This window comes from Rutidosis leptorrhynchoides, chromosome 8 (assembly GCF_046630445.1).
Source record: "Rutidosis leptorrhynchoides isolate AG116_Rl617_1_P2 chromosome 8, CSIRO_AGI_Rlap_v1, whole genome shotgun sequence".
NCBI lineage: Eukaryota > Viridiplantae > Streptophyta > Magnoliopsida > Asterales > Asteraceae > Rutidosis > Rutidosis leptorrhynchoides.
In genome coordinates, this window is record NC_092340.1 from 71,148,964 (window position 1) to 71,170,257 (window position 21,294).

A 21,294-nucleotide genomic window follows, 5' to 3' on the forward strand; every position below is an offset into this window, starting at 1 on the left:
TAATCCATATGAATTTGTGTATTGATGTTTTAATCCCTTTTATTTTGATGAACTACAAAAATGTCCTACTTTCTTGCATTAATCATATAAATTTATAGATTGTGTACTAGTGTTTGGATGAGCTAGTAGAAAGTTGTAGCTTATTTTATAAGTTGGAAGCTGAAACTTATTCATTTATGATTGATTGATAAAGTATCTGGAGTTGAAAACTTATACGGAGTATTAATTGACTTAAAAGAATAAAAATATAAAGCTGCAAAAAATATAATAAGTTACTTCAAATACTTTATATTTGTAGAGCTTATGTTTTCAGTAAACTTCTAATAAGCTTTTATGATTTTGTATACTAAACAAATTTTTTTGATGAAGTTATATAAAAAGATAAATTTAAGTTCCCATATATACTCTTAGAGTTGGTGTTTGATAGTAGCAAGGAGTATCGGAGTTTATACTATGTATGTTTGAAAAATCTAGTTGGTAACTTGTAATTGATGATGGTAGCTTTTAACTGTTAACTTTATATAAGTATTTATGTGTTTAACAGAGTAGTCAAAATTGTTAAGATAAATAATAAAATGAAAAATAAATTAAGAGTTTTTTTATCAAATGTATTTCATTTTTTTTTTATTTTTTTTTCAACGTCTAAAAGCTTTAAACGTCAATAAACTTTTTATTAGTAATGAGTTTTTTTCTTCATAAAAGTTAAAAGTTAAAAGCTCTTAAAAAATTTCGATCAAACATGCCACTATTTGAAAAGGATAATCATAGGACATAGTTAATAAAACCTTGTTTATAAATAACCGGTGTCTGCTTTTTCTATTTCTATTTATTTATCATTTATAAACTTTAAAACCTATACTTTACCTAACGAGCGCTCACTACAATAACACTAGATAAATAAACCACCAATGAAAAAAAAATAAAAAGTAAACGGCTCACATCAAGAGGGTACACAATCTTACTTAAAGATTAAAGACCATCTTGAAAAATGCCAAATAACAAGAGGGAAGCAAAGGATCACAGTTCAAGCATCTTTGATGAACTCGAGAATTTTTTCTTTTCGGCACTCTGAACCGGCCTCAATTTCTTTTATTTTTTTAATTTTAACCGACTCCTTCGCGATAACATTGGAATTAGAGGGAGTTCCTTCAATTAGAGGGAGTTCCTTCAAACTCCTTTAAAACGTATACTGATACTGATCTACATTCTACAATTATACCACACAATCAAGTGAATCAACAAATCGTACTTTGTGCTAAATAAGAAAGACTAAGCATAGATAAGGGACCATATCTGTAACTTATATAAAAATAAATCCGGCCAAAATCAAACGAGTATTTAAATATTATCTGAATGATTAAACTTGATTGATTATTCCAGCGAAAAACAGTTTTCAAACTCCCCTGTTTTATCCTTGATTCCTGCCCTTCAAATCTACCCAATTCCCCAAAATTCCTTAAAAAAACGGTCGGATTCAATACACAAGCAACCCATAAAAACACAATTACATGTGTGTATGTTTTTTTCACTTAATTTATTCAAGTATTAATCTGATAAAAAGGGAAAAGAAGTGAAGGAATGCCGGTTTCTTTTCATGTCAGAAGTCCGGTAACTTTAGCATTTTCCGGCGCCGTCGTATTCTTGTTTTTGCAGGCGGCGGTTGTTCTTAGTGTGTTTCCGGCGAGTTTAACGTTGGAAAGAGCTTTTCCGGTGAACCGTAGAATTGAATTGAGTAAACTTAGAGATAGAGATAGTTATAGACACCGTAGAATATTGCAACAACAACAATCTTCTTCATCAGCTGGTGTTGTTGATTTCCCAGTTGAAGGAACTTATGATCCTTATCGTGTTGGGTAATTCAATTTCTTCTTTCATTGTATTATTTTTTATTAATTTTAAAATTTTTAGCAAGTTTTAGCAGGTTATATTATATGGGTTGTTGTTAAAATTTGAAAAGTTTCTTGCTTTGATGTTATTTTGGCCGACTTTAATTAACCCAAATAAAAAAGATTCTTGCTTTGAACAGTTGTGTTGTCAAGTAATTTTTTTCTTTCTTTCTTTTCTAAAAGCTGTATTTTCATTTTCACTACAATATATAATCTTAAAAGTAATATATGGTGATACACTAAGAGTCTGTTGCGCTGAATGATGTGTGTTTGTTTCTAACCTCTGAATTACATATGCCTGAACCATTCATAGATGATATACACTCTTAATTATTAAACATCTAAATTTAAATTTTATGTTATATCTTCCTCAAATCATATCCATAACACTTAACAATAAGTTTACTGAATTTTATATTTATGTAAATGTTAATAAGGTACATTTACTCAATTCATATAGTTCATTCAAAATGATTTTCAAACAACTTATTTCCATTCAAACAAGGGTTTATTCAGAGATTTTGAATCATTCAAATTATGAACCATTCAACGCTAAATCATTTAGTTTTATCAAACGAGCCTTAAAATATAGTGTTGGATTGTAATGTTTGGTGCTTTGGCATAAATTGTGACGGTAAATTATGACTCCTATAACCGTCCTTTATGGAAATTTGATTCTACCATTTTTATGGCGTCTAATTATTTTTATTTTATTATTTTTATCTCTTTTTAAACTTTTTCCTACTTAAAGGCCAGAGGTCCTCTCGGAAGCAATCTCTTTATCCGTCGAATAGAGAGAGGGATGACTTTCTCTACTTTTGAGAGTGTTTCACTCTGGGTGAAGAAATGACTTGTCTTTATTCTCGGATAGGGGAAGGATTGTCTACATCTCACCTCCCCCATACACCACTTATGTGGTATTGGGTTTTGTTGTTGTTGTTGTTGTTGTTGTTGTTGTTGTTGTTGTTGTTGGTTGTATGATTGGGTTGTAAGTTAATCATTCTATTTGAGTTCATGAGTATTTTGCCCTTCTTTTGTTTTGTATTATGAAGTTAAATTTATATATTGTAATATTTGTTATCATTATATCATTATAGGCTTTATTATACAAAAGTACAACTGGGATCTCCTCCGAAGGATTATTATGTACAAATAGATACAGGAAGTGATGTTTTGTGGGTCAGTTGCGCCTCATGCAACGGTTGCCCGACATCAAGCGGACTCCAAGTATGCTTATCTTTTCTTGTATAATAGAAATAATCTTTTTGAATTTTTCTAATGACGACCCTTAGAGTTGTCGTTATGGTGCATAAAAAGATTGGTACATAACCGTTACCTTTGACTTTAAAGTGGCAGTTATTTAATCTTACAATCTTTTTATCCACCTTAACGACAAGCCTAAAGACCGTCGTTAGAAATATCCTAATATTTTATCAGAAAAAGTGACTGGTTATTAATTTGGTGATGTACTATTTACAGATTCCTCTTGAGTTTTATGACCCATCAACGTCACCAACAAGTTCTAAAATTTCCTGTTCAGACCAACGATGTTCTCAAGCGAGTCAATCGACTGATTCAGGCTGTTCAAATAATCAGTGTAGTTACAAATTTCAATATGGTGATGGTAGTGGAACATCAGGTTATTATGTATCCGATTTAATCCATCTCAATACAGTCGGTGTTGATTCAGGATCATCGAATTCTTCAGCCAATGTTGTATTCGGGTAAACTATCAAAAACTCAACGCCTATTACAAAATTACAATCTTTATTTATTTATATAATATAAATATTGTTGATTTATAACTGAATTATGCAAATGCAAATTGTAACAGTTGTAGTACATCTCAAACTGGCGACTTGACTAAAGCTGATAGAGCGGTTGACGGTATCTTAGGATTTGGGCAACAAGGTTTGTCGATAATTTCGCAACTTTCGAAACAAGGGGTCGCGTCTGATTCGTTCTCTCATTGTCTTGTTGGAAGTGATAGTGGTGGGGGTATTTTGGTCATTGGTCAAATTATGGAGCCAAATATGGTTTATACTCCACTCGTCCAATCACAGTAAGTTTTTTTTTTTTTTTTTTAGAATCATTTGAAATGATCCACTTACACGAGATTATAATTATTATTTAACTTGTGCATATTTTCAGGCCACATTATAATATAAATTTGCAGAGTATTTCTGTGAATGGTCAAACATTGGCGATTGACCCGTCAACGTTTGCAATATCGGACAACCAAGGAGGAACGATTATTGATTCGGGAACAACTTTGGCATACCTGGCTCAAGATGCTTACACACCCTTTGTTGATGCTGTAAGTACAATTTTATACAATTTTATACAATTTTGTTAAAGTTACTTTTTTTGAAATTCTTTCAAAATACCAAAAAAATAAAAAAGATTTTTTTGGCATGCCAAAGTTTTTTTCTGTCCAAGTCATCATTAAGGATTTTTAGATATTTGACTAATGGTCAAACTTTTTTTTTTTTGAATGTGGCTAGTCAAACATTATTATCAAACGTTGTTGCAGGTACTTAAATTTCAAGGGGGTGGTTTCGGTTTTATCTTGACTTCTGTATCATTTTGTTGTTGCAGATTACACAATCGGTTTCACAGTCCGTACAGCCGCTTATATCAAAGGGAAATCGGTGTTATTTAATCACTTCAAGGTTTACTCCTCTTCTAACTTATTCAATAAACTCGCGATTTACTAAATATCATATGTTATATTTTTTTTTAAATAAGTATGCTATAAGATGTTTTTTGTGTTATTATTATTACAGTGTGTCTAGCATATTCCCAACAGTAAGTTTGAACTTTGCTGGTGGTGCTTCAATGCATTTAAGACCTCAGGACTACCTTCTTCAGCAGAATTCTGTGGTATGTCATTTTTTTTTTTTTTTTTTTTTTTTGTTAATTAAATAACAAAACTCATATTTTTTATTGAATTAAATATTCGTTTGCTTATTCAATCAAAATTTTGTAACTGTAGGGTGGGGCTGAGGTGTGGTGCATCGGATTTCAGACAATTTCAAATCAAGGAATCACCATTTTAGGAGGTATAACATATAAGTGTTTGAGTATTAGTAATACTCTAACAATAAGCACGGAACCAAAGTTGTAAAAGTTGCGAGTGGGGGACGAGACGGGCGTTGACCAACGTTGACTTTTAGTAATAAATAAATTAAGCATATACATTTTACACATAAATGTGTCAAGCATAGAACATAAATATCTCAAACATAGATATATGACACAATCTTTTTTTAAAATATATAAAAATTTTGACTTAACTTTGACTTTGACCAACTTTGACCGACTCAGACCCGAATCAGCCCAACTCAGGCTGACTTTGACCCGGTTTTTTGGTGTTGACACTTGACACACTTAAAAGGCGTTTTTGGGTGAGTCGGGACGTGCTAGTCCCCAAACCGACTGGTCGGCCGACTTTTACAACAGTGCACGAAACATGAAAGTCCTTTCGAGTTGTTGACCATTATTCACTTGTTTTGACCGTTGTTTTTACTTTGTCATGTAGACCTTGTTCTCAAAGACAAGATTATTGTTTACGATTTGGGTAATCAGCGGATCGGATGGTCTGATTATGACTGTAAGTTCTCTACACTGTTTAATCACTTTCAACAACACAATTTTAGATACGATCTTATATAACTCACATTTTCACCTTGTACTGACTACTTAACGTCGTTAAAAATTGTGTCGTTAGGTTCGTCGGCGGTAAACGTGTCCACCACTTCAAGTGACGGCAGAAGTGAAGTTGTAAGGGGTAATTCCGGTCAGATTGGCGGCAGCAACTCATTGCAAATTACTCGTTATGAACTGATTCCAATGCTTATTATTGCTTCCATACTACACTCTGCATCGATATTCAGTGGTTTTTCTTTTTAATATTTTGTGGTTCAATTCTTTCTTCTTTTCCATATATATATATATATATATATATATATATATATATATATATATATATATATATATATATATATATATATATATATATATATATATATATATATATATATATTTATATATATTCTTTTTCTTTAGTTCTTTTTGGATTAACTGGTCACATACCGATAGTATCTCACCTTGGGAGAGTTTCACATTTGAATCCTTCTCTTCACCTTGAAGTTATGTAACTTGCGTAGCAAGTTTGGAGTTGGTTGTGACATTACTTGTTGATATGCACACATAGTTTATACATATATACATTGTACTTTGTTTTGTATATATAAAGAAATTTACATCATTAGTTAACATCGCTTCTTGACTTATGTTACGTCTTAGCTATTGAGCTACTTTTATATCAGCAATTTGTTAACCAGAAAGTGATTTGAACAGATTTTGTCAATTTGTTACTTAACATAATTATAATCTTTGTTATGTATGATTTTTTTTTTTTTTAGCGGTTGTGTTTGGTTTGGAAATTGTCAGTAATTCAATCGAATACATATAAGAGTATGTTTGGCATTTTAGCTTATAGGAGCTTACGCTTTTTTTTTTATTAGTTCAAGCTAGTAGCATTGTAGGAGCGTATTCAAGAGCTTATAAAAATAAGCTCTTTGAAGTTGCTTATAAAAATAAGCTAGGAGCATGGCCGACAGTGATAATATTGATGCTTTGGACACAAAGATTGAAATATGCCCTTCAAACTTTGAACTGTTATAATAATAATAATAATATAGATATGGATAGTCAATTTTGGTGTATACATATAGTCAATTTTGGTACACAAAGTATGTATTTTTATATTGAGATTTTAGGCTATAAATACTCATGAATGCAAGCATTAAACTTGCACCATTTCTCACACTTACAAAGTGTTTCTTTCTTTCTCTCCATTATCATCTTTGTTCTTACACTTCATTATTAGTATTCTAAATCTAGAATCAAATCACTAAAGGTAGTTATAAGCCTATTGAATTATAACATCAAGAATCAAACCACTAAAGGTAGTTATAAGCCTATTGAATTATAACATCAAGAATCAAACCACTAAAGGTAGTTATAAGCCTACTGAATTATAACATCAAGAATCAAACCACTAAAGGTAGTTATAAGCCTACTGAATTATAACACGTTATCAGCACGATAATCTTAATACTAAATATGGTTGGCTCTGCCACCAAAATGATATATGGTCGGTTATACCACCAAAATGATATATGGTCGGTTATACCACCAGAATGATATAGGTCGGTTATACCACCTGAAAAAATATATGGTCGACACTGTCGCCAAATTTTCATTTATGTTTACTAATATTTATATTTTTGTTATATAACATTTATTTATGATTGCTTACACATGGTCGACACTGTCACCTACTTATCATTTATGTTATATTAAATTTATGTTTAATGTTTATATACTTATGAATATAAATTGACTCTAATTTATCATGATGTTTGTTTTAATTTTTGATAATAGAAAATGTCGAATCTGGAAAAGCTTAAATTTACTCCTTTAGAATCAACTGGAAACAACTACATGCCATGGGTTATAAAAGTAAAAATGCATCTTAAATCAATGGGCATTCTTGAAACCATAAATGAAAACAACACTTGTTCTGAAAAAGAACAAGCTACGGCATGTTGCTTTATTCATCAACATATTGATGAATGCTTACAAAATAATTATGTGACTGTAGAAGATCCCCATGTTTTATGGGAAGGTCTCAAAAGCAGATTCAATAATCAAAGAGAAATTTTACTTCCAGCTGCAATGGAACAATGGAGAACATTAAGGTTCCAAGACTTTAAGAAAGTAAATGAATACAGCTCAGCTCTGTATAATACATGTTCACAACTTAAATTCTGTGGACATGAAATTAGTGATGCAGACATGATGGAGAAAACTTTCTCCACAATGAATGCTGCAAACATCACAGTGCAAAGAAATTTGAGAATGCTAAAGTTCAAAACATATCCTGAACTTAATTCATATCTCTTAGTTGCAGAGCAAAATGATGAGCTATTAATGAAAAATCAGCAATCCCGTCCTACTGGTACACTTGCAATCCCTGAAGCAAATACTGCAAATAATTATAAACAGGGACAAGGACGCGGGCAAGGTCGTGGTTATAATAACCATCACCATCATCATGCCAAAAGCCATAACTATGGTAGAAACCATCCTTATGGTAATGGTAATGGGCGTGGACGTGGTCGTGGTCGTGGCCGTGGTGGTCAAAGAAATAGTAATCCACGAAAATATAAATATCAACCACAAAACAAGCCCATTAAACAAGATGTTGAAGAAAATTCTTTTAAAAATTCTGAAGAATCTTGCTACAGATGTGGTAGAATGGGCCACTGGGCTAATACTTGCCGAACATCTAAACATCTTGTTAAGATGTATCAGGATTCGCTGAAAGGTAAAGAAAAGGAAGTAAATTTTGTGGATAATATTGATCCAACAGTCACTGAGAAACCATCTGATTTATATGAAGATTTCTTGAATGTTTAAGTTGTGTGTCTTTTGAAAAATAAACGATTTAATATCGTCTGTCTTTGTCATTATGTTTGCTAAATGTTTCAGTACTATCTATTTGCGTTTAAAATATTGTGTAATATTAATGTACTCACTATTTATTTCTTATATATGAAGTTCAATATGAATTTTGCTGGAATACAACATCAATCAAGTGGTGGAGATCTCTGTATAGCAGACAGTGGAACTACACACACTATACTTAAATCCGAGAAATATTTTATTGATCTAAAACCAACGGAAGGAACTATACATACAATATCAGGACCTGCTAACTTGATAAAAGGGATAGGAAAGGCAAATTTCATACTACCAAATGGTACAAAATTTTTAATAAATGATGCCTTATTTTCTCCCAAGTCAAGCAGAAATTTATTGAGTTTCTCCGACATATACCTTAACGGGTATGATTATCAGTCAGTGACAACAGAAAATGAGAAATATTTAAGTATCACTGACAAGAGTCATGTGGTTGAAAAACTGCCAAGACTTAGTTCTGGATTACATTATACACATATAAATGTACCAGAAATACATATGGTAGTTAACGAAAAATATATTGATCCTGGTGTATTCAGTTTATGGCATAACAGATTAGGCCATCCAGGATCAACAATGATGAAAAGGATTATTGAATGTACTCATGGACATCCACTAAAGGATAGAAAAATCCATCATGATACAATGGTTCCATGTACATCTTGCTCTCTTGGAAAATTGATAACTAGACCCTCACCACTTAAGGTTGAGAAAGAATCACCAATGTTTCTTGAAAGAATTCAAGGTGATATATGTGGACCAATTCATCCACCATGTGGACCATTTAGATATTTCATGGTTCTAATAGACGCATCTAGCAGATGGTCTCATGTTTGTCTGTTATCAAGCCGTAATGTGGCATTTGCAAAATTTCTTGCCCAAATTATTAAATTGAGAGCTCATTTTCCTGATTACACCATTAAAAGGGTGAGACTTGATAATGCTGGTGAATTTACATCTCAAGCATTTAATGACTATTGCATGTCTATAGGAATTGTTGTTGAACATTCTGTTGCTCATGTGCATACACAAAATGGTTTAGCCGAGTCATTGATTAAACGTTTACAGTTAATCGCTAGACCATTGATAATGAGAACAAAACTCCCTGTATCTATATGGGGTCATGCAATTTTACATGCTGCTGCATTGATTCGCATCAGACCAAGTGCAAGTCATAAATATTCCCCCCTACAACTTGCTTTTGGTCAAGAGCCAAATATTTCCCATCTTAGAACATTTGGTTGTGCAGTGTATGTTCCAATTGCGACACCACAACGTACAAAAATGGGTCCTCAAAGGAGGTTGGGAATATATGTTGGATATGAAACATCTTCAATATTAAGGTATATTGAACCTATGACAGGTGACGTTTTTACAGCACGTTTTGCTGATTGTCATTTTAATGAAACATTGTTCCCTAGATTAGGGGGAGAAATGAAAAATAAAGAAAATGATGTTTCATGGTGTGAACCTCAATTAAAGTATCTTGATCCTCGCACAAAAGAATGCGAGACAGAAGTTCAAAAGATAATGCATATACAAGAACTTGCAAATCAATTGCCTGATGCATTTACAGATACAAAAACGGTGACAAAATCATATATACCAGCAGTAAATACTCCAGCTCGAATTGAAATTCCAAAAGCTGGCAATAACGTCACTCATGAATCTTTGCCACGTCAGAAACGTGGAAGACCAATCGGTTCAAAGGATAAAAATCCTCGAAAAAGAAAATCAGCTGATAATGAAGTAAAAGAAAGTGTTCAAGAAGAACCACAAATCAGTACTCCTACTGCAGAGGAGATTGATGATGTCAATACAGAAATTGCAATCAATTATGCATATTCAAAAATATTATGGAACCGAAATGAAATGAAAAATCTTGATGAGAAATTTTCATTTAATGTTGCATATGACATCATGAATAATGATGATGATCCAGAACCAACATCTATGGTTGAATGTCAAAATAGACATGATTGGGCTCAATGGAAAGAAGCAATACGAGCTGAATTAGAATCACTCAATAAAAGAAAAGTTTTCGGATCCATCATTCTCACTCCTAAAGATGTGAAACCTGTAGGATACAGATGGATTTTTGTCCGAAAAAGAAATGAAAAAAATGAAGTTACAAGGTATAAAGCTAGACTTGTAGCTCAAGGTTTTTCTCAAAGACCGGGAATTGATTATGAAGAAACTTATTCTCCTGTTATGGATGCAATTACTTTTAGGTACTTAATCAGTCTGGCAGTTTCTAAAAATTTAGAAATGCATCTCATGGATGTTGTGACTGCTTATCTATATGGATCACTTGATAGTGATATATATATGAAGATACCTGAAGGATTTAAGGTACCAGAAGCATCAAATGCAAAACCCAAAGAAATGTATTCGATTAAATTACAAAGATCTTTATATGGGTTAAAACAATCGGGACGTATGTGGTATAACCGATTAAGTGATTACTTGATAAGCAAAGGGTATACAAATAATCTTACTTGCCCTTGTGTTTTCATTAAGAAAACAACATCCGGATATGTGATCATAGCTGTTTATGTTGATGATCTTAACATCATAGGTACAAATAAAGAGATCCATGAAGCCATTCAACTTCTAAAGAAAGAATTTGAAATGAAAGATCTCGGAAAAACCAAGTATTGCCTTGGTTTACAAATTGAGCATATGCCTAATGGTTTACTTGTACATCAAACAACATATACTGAAAAGATTTTGAAACGTTTCAATATGGACAAGGCAAAACCATTAAGTACTCCTATGGTTGTTAGATCACTCAATGTTGAAGCTGATCCATTTCGTCCATGTGAAGATCAAGAAGACATTCTTGGACCAGAAGTACCATATCTTAGTGCAATTGGAGCTCTTATGTATCTTACAAATTGTACAAGACCTGACATTTCTTTTGCAGTTAATTTGTTGGCAAGGTTCAGCTCTGCTCCTACCAAAAGACACTGGAATGGGATCAAACACATATTTCGATACCTTCGAGGAACTACTGATTTAGGATTATTTTATTCTAACGAATCAAAACAAGATTTGGTTGGTTATGCAGATGCAGGTTATTTATCTGATCCACATAAAGCTAAATCTCAAACTGGATATGTATTCCTAAATGGAGGTACTGCAATATCATGGCGTTCTCAAAAACAAACACTTGTTGCTACATCGTCAAATCATGCCGAAGTGATTGCATTACATGAAGCTACTCGAGAATGTTTTTGGTTGAGATCAATGACACAACTCATTACTGATTCTTGTGGACTAGAACGCGATAAAAGTCCAACAACTATCTATGAAGATAATGCAGCTTGCATAGCACAGATGAAAGAAGGGTATATCAAAAGTGACCGAACAAAACACATACCACCTAGATTCTTCTCATACACTCAAAATCTCATTAAGGACAACCAGATTGAAATGAGATATGTGCAATCTAGCAAAAACTCTGCTGATCTTTTCACGAAAGCACTTCCAACTGCTATTTTCAGAACACACGTTCATAACATTGGCATGAGACATGTTCAAAAGATGTAACAGCTGAAGCGATGTCTACTTGAGGGGGAGTCAACTCCATGCTGCACTCTTTTTCCCTTAGCTAAAGTTTTTTCCCACTGGGTTTTCTTTAGCAAGGTTTTTAACGAGGCAGTAATTTATAGTTGATCTTCAACAAAATAAAATTGCTATCCAAGGGGGAGTGTTATAATAATAATAATAATATAGATATGGATAGTCAATTTTGGTGTATACATATAGTCAATTTTGGTACACAAAGTATGTATTTTTATATTGAGATTTTAGGCTATAAATACTCATGAATGCAAGCATTAAACTTGCACCATTTCTCACACTTACAAAGTGTTTCTTTCTTTCTCTCCATTATCATCTTTGTTCTTACACTTCATTATTAGTATTCTAAATCTAGAATCAAATCACTAAAGGTAGTTATAAGCCTATTGAATTATAACATCAAGAATCAAACCACTAAAGGTAGTTATAAGCCTATTGAATTATAACATCAAGAATCAAACCACTAAAGGTAGTTATAAGCCTACTGAATTATAACATCAAGAATCAAACCACTAAAGGTAGTTATAAGCCTACTGAATTATAACATGAACTACAACATAGATCAATTTGTTGTGGTAGAGGGGATTGTTGTGGTGCTGTGGGGAATTTTTTTTTTTTTTTTTGACGTGACGTTGTTGTGGGATGGAGGGGGCGTTATGGTAAAAGTTTTGTTGTGGTGTTGTAGTGTGTTGTGAGTTATGTAGTAAAATATAATTGGGAGTTAGGAGAATAAAGATTTAAAAAAAGAAAGAAATTTGGCCAATTAGGAAAAGGAAAAAAAAAACCGTTGTCAGTTTCGTGATTCGCTCCACAACAATCACAACGATGGCCTTGACAAGGGTAGCACAAAGAATCGTTGTATTTGTTGTGGTTCAACGATGAGTAGTGGTGGATCCAAAAATTTATTTCGACGGGTGCAAAATGTTTAAATTCTGAAAATACAAGAAAACGGGGGCAAAATGTCAGCTTTTAACATATACATACACTAAATGTTGAACTTACTGAAGAAAATTCGATCGTCGAGGGCGGCTGACCCGGTTGCCCCTACTAAGGTCCGCCCATGACGATGAGGTTTGTTGTTACCCGCAACATATAGTCTAAGTAAACATATTCAACCTCCGCGAATACTATGAATAGAGACAATCATCTCGTGTTTTTTTTTGTAATACTCTAATAAAATACATGTATGAGAAATTGAGAAATTGAAAAAATGATGTTGCTTTCCCAAAAGCCACGTTACTTGCATTGTTCTCCAAACCAACATCATTTGTAATAAACTACTCCATTATCTTCATTGGCTTCGGCTTCCAAGTAATATCTTCATATCAATCAATACATTATTATAAAGCGTGTGCCAATAATCCTACGTGTTAATTTCTCAATTAGTCTGAATTAAATTTATATATGTGTCATTTTTCCAATTAAACTCGATTTAATAATATTTATCAATTAGATTTTTATATTGATTGACATTTACTTACCATACTTATCATAGAATTTAAACATACTTATTATAAATAATTATTAATTTTTTTATTACCATAATAAGAATAAAATGAATTATATGTGTAATTAATAAGGACTTCATTCACGCCACATCTGAAACAAATTAATAATACAACTTTAATATTAATACTCCGTACGATACAAATTAAAAAGTCCTATTAATTTAAAAAATAAGGATCATATCTTATCATTTAATATTAATATTAATATTAATATTAATATTAATATATGATTGATATATGTAGGACTTCAAATTTTAATTATTATTATTCATTAAGTTTAATATTTTAAAATTAAAGGCAACTATATTTATATTTTTAAATAAACAATCAGTCATATAAACGAGCTCATGATCTATGCGTTAGTATTCAATACTAATATTTTTGATACAAATGCTATTAATAATAAGCGGTCTTTTTATTGTAATTATATTATGCATTTGATAAATATCAAAACTAACGTTTCGAACACTATTTATAAAACTGACGTGTAATGCACGGGTTCACGTTGGTATTCAATGCTAATATTTTCGATACATGTATTATTAGTAATAAATGATTTTTTTTATTGTAATTGTATTATACATTTGATAATATATCAATATAAACGTTACGAATATGATGTATTAGTTTGTACAACTACCGTGCAACGCACGGGCTCATAAAACTAGTTATTATTTATATTCTATTATTTCTATTTATTATGTACTATTTTATTTTTTATAATTATAATTATAACAAGAAAAACGAAATTTAACGGCCAATTGGCAACTTAACAAGACTACAAAATATTTGTATTGGTTCTTAGCAACCCTGTCTTGAATTTCCATATTACAGTGTATTATTGATGATTATGATTATTTGATATTAGACCAATCTCAACCATGACGCCGTCATGAGCATTTTTTCAGTGCCACATCAGCTTTCTCTCTCCTCTTCCTCATCACTTCCTCCCATAACACTCCCATAAGGCCACCCACATCGGAGCCATCGTTGGAGCGTCGATGGCTCCTTGGTTGTATGCAACCGATGCTAGCAAGCGCGGTTGGGGCGCCGTTGCTAGCACTGTGGACCGAAATGCCGAACAACGACGTTTGAAATCACGCAGGTGGGGCCCAAAAAATGAGATATATCTGTTGCAAATTTTCAATTTGTTTTTTTTTTTTTTTTTTTTTTTTTCAAACTAGCAGTCTGTATACATATTTATATATATATATATTTTTGGTTTAATGTAATGTAATGGTTAACTTTAATGCAATGTTTATCTTTTTAACAACACTTTTATTCAAAACACATTTTCAAACGGTTACATGTTTTGAAATACAAACATAATTAAAGTAAACTTAAAAGACAATCACAAACACAAACACAACGGTTACATGATACTTAATCTTCTTGAGATGTTGGAACATCCGACCAGAATTGCCCATCACTGTAGTAAGCAGAACTACAAGGAGGAGAGTAGTCTTCATAAACCAAATACAGAGAAATCACATTTGAACGCCATGAGAGAGTTTCTTTGATCGAGTCCCAAGCTTCTTCAGTTCGAAGACTCTTGGCAGACATTTCGAGAAGACAATCGTCTTCAAAGTACATAACATCATTGTGTTCGAAGGGTACGTTTTGCTTCAAGAAAGCTAATAAAGTTTCTAACCCGATGTCACGAATGTCGATTTCGGCAAACGTAACCTTTTTTCACTAGCGTAATCGTACACTTTGTACTCCGAATCGAAACTACCATCGTAGTAAACGTTGAACGAAGCAATCATGGGGGGAGTAGTCAACATTTTTTTGTTTGAGTTGTTTGAGAAATAAGAAGATGAAGAATGGTGTATGAGGAGTTGTGAGTGGTTGTTTATATAGAGAGTGTGCAAAAACTAGTCGTTTAAAAAAAACGGTTCATTTTATAGCCGTTTGAGATTTAATTTTTTTATTTTAAAATATAAATAATAATAGTAATAATAATAAATAAGAATAATAAAATAATTAATATTGGAAGTGAAGTCAATGGGGTGGGTGTGATGGATGTTAGTGAATGTGGTTGAGAATGTGGTTGGAAGAAGCTGCTGAGGTGGCGCTGATGTGACATCAATGTAGTTCCATGACGGGTGTCATGGATAAGAGTGGTCTAACACACCATTGACAACCATGACATACTTCCTCAAATTTTATTTATTTATTATTTTATATTATTATTATTATTATAAATAATTATTAATTATAATTATTGTTATTATATTTAATATTTAATATTTAATATTTTTAATTTAAAAATAAAATAGAAACGTGTGTATCTCTACACCACAAACACTGTGTACATTTTGGTGATAAACAAACACATTGTACTTTTTCTTCATCTTCAACATGTTCTTCATTCTACAAATATTCAGATGTAAACACAAATATTCACACGCCAAATAACAAATTAAAACAATAAAAAAGAAAAAAGGACCCATATTCTTCAAGTTTTCCCGTCCTGAATTATGCTTGTGGAAGAAAAAAGCCAGGGCGCCGGATATGAGGGCGGTGGAGGGCGGAGAGAATGCCATCGACACCCTCGAAGGGAGGCAAGCAAGACATGGTGGAGGGCGGGCTGCTGGGAATGGTCTTATGAACTCTTTAAATGTAAATAACTTAACAAAAATGAGACTCTAAATTGATATACTCATTTGCAATCATTCAAAATAGTGTATGGTATTATCGTTTTTATTTCCATCATGAAAGTTGTAGTTGTATTGGATTGTACTCCATTACGATTATTATTAATTATATTTAATTGTAATATATTGTAATTGTAACTAGATGACAAAATTGATCGAGATAAGAAAGATCAATCAACTTGAGAAATTCAATGAATTATTTGGGAAATTTTTCTTTTCACGTCAAGTCGACATTACTTTATTTACCTAAAACTTTAAAAAAATATTACTCCGAATTAAAAAAAAATTCATATCTGATAAAAACGAATTTATTTAGTAAATATTATTATTAGTACTTTATTTTGTTATATTTGTATTTTTATTATTATTTATTTCATTTATTTTATTTTTGATATATTATAAATTTAAATATAAATAAAATTATACATATATTATTGTTAAATTGTACTGTAAATTATTACGAAGTATTTTTTAAAAACCCAACAATAAATCTCGTGTGCAGATGAGAACAAAAAGAACAAGGCCAAGAAGTACAGAGCAAGTAGAAACCCTAATTTGAACCTTCCAGATACACAAACGCACTTTCTCTTCAAATTAGGGTTCCGCTTCCATATCCATCAATCAATCAATCAATTTACTTCAACCTCCGTTTCAATTACAAACCCTAGCTGTATTCTGCATCAATGGCGGAAGATAACGATACTAGCAGAAGAAATGGCGGCAACGGTGATGATCGAAGCGAAACAAGCGATTACACATCCGAAGATGAAGGAACAGAAGATTACAGGCGCGGTGGTTATCATGCTGTTCGTATTGGTGATAAATTCAAACATTCAAGATATATTGTTCAAAGTAAGCTTGGTTGGGGCCATTTTTCAACCGTATGGCTCGCTTGGGATACTCATAAATCAGTATGTTGTATCTATTTATTATTATTATCTTATAATCTTATATATGTAATATGTATGTATGCATCTATATAAGGTTGTTGTTAGAGGTTTAATTAGATTATTACAGAGTGTTTGCAGTACCTGGAGCTAGGGATAATGATTTTAATTGGCAGACCATTTGTTTTTATGAATTATATGCATGAATCTGTATTGTTGTTTGTGATCATGTTGAATTGAAATAAGACTGTTTGTTTGATTTGTAGAGATATGTAGCTTTAAAAGTACAAAAGAGTGCTCAACATTATACTGAAGCGGCGATGGATGAAATTACGATATTGAAGCAGATAGCAGAAGGGGATCCGGATGATAAAAAATGTGTGGTGAAGCTTTTGGATCATTTTAAGCATTCCGGACCAAACGGGCAGCATGTTTGTATGGTTTTTGAGTATTTAGGTGATAATCTTTTGACGCTAATCAAGTATTCAGATTACAGAGGGGTTCCTTTACAAAAGGTGAAGGAAATTTGCTACCATGTGTTAGGGGGGTTAGATTACTTGCATCGCCAGTTGTCTATTATTCATACGGATCTTAAACCGGAAAACATTTTACTTCTGTCCATGATTGATCCAGAAAAAGATAGAACAAAAACAGGTGCACCAGTAATAGAATCAGTGGCTTCAAAAGAAGTTAAGGTTTATAATGGTGATCTTACTAAAAACCAGAAAAAGAAAATCAAGAAAAAGGCAAAGAAGGCTGCACAAAATGGTACTGGTAAAGAAGATTTTGAAGAAGCTGAAACAAATGAAATTGATGTTTCTGATTCAAAATCAAACAGGGTTGCCACGTCATCGGTTTCTGATGAGCGTTTGGATACTCGCAAAGGAAATGGAAGAGGAAGTCGGGTAACAAGGCAGAAGTTGTTGGCAGAAGTTGATGTGAAATGCAAGTTAGTTGATTTTGGTAATGCGTGTTGGACTTATAAGCAGTTTACTGGTGATATTCAAACAAGACAATATAGGTGTCCTGAAGTTTTACTAGGATCCAAATACTCGACGTCTGCTGATATGTGGTCGTTTGCATGCATATGTTTCGAATTAGCAACCGGCGATGTTTTATTTGATCCTCGCAGTGGTGACAACTATGATAGAGATGAGGTACGTTCTGTTTGTTTAGACAAAAAATTTTGTAAAGATTTTAATTCTCTGTTCAAAATCTTTATTCTGTTAGTAGACCACAGTAAGTTTTTAATACTCTGTGCAAAATGTTTATTCTGTTAGGGTGCGTTTGATAAAACTGAATAATATAGTGCTAAATGATTCAGGATCTGAATGATTCAAAGCCTCTGAATAAAGTAAAGTTTGTTCAGAATGAAAATAAGCTGTTTGATAGTCATTTTGAAAGAATGATATTAATTGACTAACATTACCTTCATAACGTGTTACATGAATAAAAAATTCAATATTTATGTTGGTTAAGTGTTCTGGCTATGATTTGAGGAGAATATCACTAAAAGTTTAGGCTCTGAATGGTTATATGGTTAAGAGAGTGTTTTAGCTCTGAATGGTTCAGCACTGAAATCTGAACCTTTCGGCACCATAGATCATTCAGAGGCCAGAAACAAACGCACTGAATGCTGAATGGTTCAGCATTCAGTGCTGAATCATTCCATAAGAGGCAAACAAACAGACCCTTAGTAATTTTGAAACATTAATTAAGGTTCTTTTATCTACTGCTATATCTAAATACTGATTGTGCTTAACAGGATCACTTGGCCTTAATGATGGAACTTCTTGGAATGATGCCTCGAAAGGTTTACTTAAATCATTTGCTTAATCTATATATATGTGATTTTTTAATAATCTCTGTGTAAGTTTATTATAACTTGACAAGCTTAATGCAGATAGCTTTAGGTGGACGTTACTCTCGTGACTTTTTTAACCGACATGGTGATTTAAGGCATATTCGGCGATTGCGTTTTTGGCCTTTACATAAGGTGCTTAAGGAAAAATACGAGTTCAGTGAACAAGATGCAACTGATTTGGCTGATTTCCTTGTTCCTATACTTGATTTTGTTCCTGAAAAAAGGCCAACAGCTGCTGAGTGCCTTAGCCACCCGTGGTTAACTGGAGGACCATCTCCGCAAATTACGCCCTCCGTTAATTCTACTCCGTTAGCTAATGACAGTAAGATTCTTGAGAAAACGAAAGAGAAAGATGAGAGGGAGGCTATGGAGGTTGGAGTCGGAAACATGGCTATCGGTGGAGTCTCAAAGTCACCATCTAAACAAGCTTGCTGAGTTTTATAGGTAAGTTTTCTCTGATATTAAATTGTTTATTTTATGATTTTTTTTTCAAGTTCTATACAAATTTTACCGTCAATTTTTTATTTCTAATATCAGAGAAATAAATTGATATATAGAAAGGATTCATAAATTTTGTAAGATACATTAAAATAGGAACTCAATGGCTTCTAAGAAATTCCTTTGTTAATAATATAGAGAGTAAACGAGCTTGTTAATGATATCAACCTAGGACAAGTTGGGACGAACGAAAAAATTGTAGCAGTTAATGAATTGAAGATATATTATCAATTGGAGATATATAAAGTAATTATATATTACAGTTATCATAATCTATAAAAAATACGGTTAACGTTTTGAGATAAAAAAAAGACAGTTAATGACTATAATGATTCCCATAACCCCCAAATTAGTGAGTAATGCTCCATTAACTAGTTTAGGGTAATGAGTATTCCCATTACATATAACCAAGCAATCTCAGTTATAGTCATACCCATTCCTCATATAGCCCATAACCCTCAACCAAGCATGCCCTGATTCTTTTCTTGATGATTAGAGGTTTCAAAATGGGCGGGTCGGTTCAGGGGTAGTTCTATCACTGGAAGGAAATTTGTTTTTTGTTTTTTTGTTTTTTTTTTTGAGGAATTGTGAATAAAAGTTGCCCAAATCAAACTGTCCATAGGTTAATGTGCCAAATATACCACACCAATGTATACTACCTTGGCTCAAATAATAGAAAGGAATTCAATTGTTGCAAAGTATCTCTTGATACTGGCTTATTCATTTGTTTGTTTCTTTCTACTTTTTCAGAGATGAAGTGTTTTCTTGACAGTTCATTTTTTGACCATGGGCTTTGTTGCTAAAAGGAAAACATCACCTCATTGAAGGAGGGTAACATCGCCAATATTCTTTGTACTATATATATGTATTGGGGGCTGATATTGCAATTCCTTTGATGTTGTGATGATCCGAACTGTACATCTTATTGGATTCATAATTTTTTCATTTGTAACCAAACAAATGAGACAATGCATGCTCTGGATTCTATATCAATATTGCAAGTGTTATCTTGATCAGTGTCACTGCATTTCATTCATTTTGATTTATTCATTATTGTTTTATTAACTCTATATAAAGTGATGGGGAAGAATTTTAAGTAGTATGTAGTTGATTGGTGTGTGTGAAAGATAGGCATTTGAGAAACATCCAAGTTAACAATAAAGTAAAATAAAATCCCGGTTGCACCCATAATTGTAAAAACTATGTGGTGTATTTTATATCATCATATTATGTACTAGTATATGTTAGCAAAGTAAATCAGTCCTACTGAAAAAGAAAGTATTTACATAAGACTACTCACAATGGTACGTCGTTGGAGCTCCATTGGAGGTGTCAAAAAAAGACCCCCATGTCGTCGGAGCTCCCTTGAATGGCTGTCCTCCAACATGTCGTTCCCAAGCATATTCTATCACGGAGTATTTGCATTATTTTGTTGTACATCACCCATTAAAAGTGGTACATTGTATTAATTAATTAATTTAGGTGGGTTCATTTGATGGTAAAATGGTATGTCATGGATACTAGAGACGGTGATGGGTTAAGTCTTATGAAGAAGTTGTTGATGTGGCACAAGTGTCTCTATTTGACATGTGTCATGGTTGTGAGCAGTCTAATACTCTAATACAGATTGAAAAAACTTGCACTTACAGCTTGATATTTATTCTTGCATTTTCAATATATCAGATTAAATTCGTTCGCAACCAATCTTTGCAGCGGAAGCACATGCAGCTAGAGGTGGGCAAAAAAACTGGATCCATGTTCGATTCGAAAACAAGATCCGGAACCAGATCCATGAAGATCCGGATATGAAAAAAACCGAATCCGAGATCTGATCCGGTTCCAAGTTTCAGTTAAAAC

The 21,294-nt window shown here is 32.6% G+C and overlaps 2 protein-coding genes across 2 annotated transcripts; both read left to right on the plus strand.

Moving 5' to 3' along the window:
- Window positions 1-1,362: 1,362 nt before the first annotated feature.
- LOC139864780 (aspartic proteinase 36-like) lies at window positions 1,363-6,164 on the plus strand. Its single transcript, XM_071853349.1, has 11 exons — window positions 1,363-1,853; window positions 2,984-3,113; window positions 3,366-3,610; window positions 3,721-3,948; window positions 4,038-4,203; window positions 4,485-4,558; window positions 4,673-4,769; window positions 4,882-4,948; window positions 5,428-5,499; window positions 5,617-5,817; window positions 5,997-6,164. Exons 1-10 carry the CDS (start codon window positions 1,579-1,581, stop codon window positions 5,796-5,798), a joined length of 1,536 nt encoding a protein of 511 aa, XP_071709450.1. The 5' UTR covers window positions 1,363-1,578; the 3' UTR covers window positions 5,799-5,817; window positions 5,997-6,164.
- A 10,474-nt stretch (window positions 6,165-16,638) lies between these two features.
- LOC139861367 (uncharacterized) lies at window positions 16,639-20,446 on the plus strand. Its single transcript, XM_071849742.1, has 5 exons — window positions 16,639-17,099; window positions 17,342-18,232; window positions 18,841-18,888; window positions 18,979-19,383; window positions 20,188-20,446. Exons 1-4 carry the CDS (start codon window positions 16,872-16,874, stop codon window positions 19,372-19,374), a joined length of 1,563 nt encoding a protein of 520 aa, XP_071705843.1. The 5' UTR covers window positions 16,639-16,871; the 3' UTR covers window positions 19,375-19,383; window positions 20,188-20,446.
- Window positions 20,447-21,294: the final 848 nt, after the last annotated feature.

Coding starts and splice junctions, on each gene's coding strand:
- LOC139864780 (XM_071853349.1), top strand. CDS start 1,579: ATGCCGGTTTCTTTTCATGTCAGAAGTCCGGTAACTTTAGCATTTTCC. Junction 4,204..4,484: donor ACACACCCTTTGTTGATGCT/GTAAGTACAATT, acceptor TTGTTGTTGCAG/ATTACACAATCGGTTTCACA. Junction 4,949..5,427: donor AGGAATCACCATTTTAGGAG/GTATAACATATA, acceptor TTTGTCATGTAG/ACCTTGTTCTCAAAGACAAG.
- LOC139861367 (XM_071849742.1), top strand. CDS start 16,872: ATGGCGGAAGATAACGATACTAGCAGAAGAAATGGCGGCAACGGTGAT. Junction 17,100..17,341: donor CTTGGGATACTCATAAATCA/GTATGTTGTATC, acceptor TTTGATTTGTAG/AGATATGTAGCTTTAAAAGT. Junction 18,233..18,840: donor ACAACTATGATAGAGATGAG/GTACGTTCTGTT, acceptor TGTGCTTAACAG/GATCACTTGGCCTTAATGAT.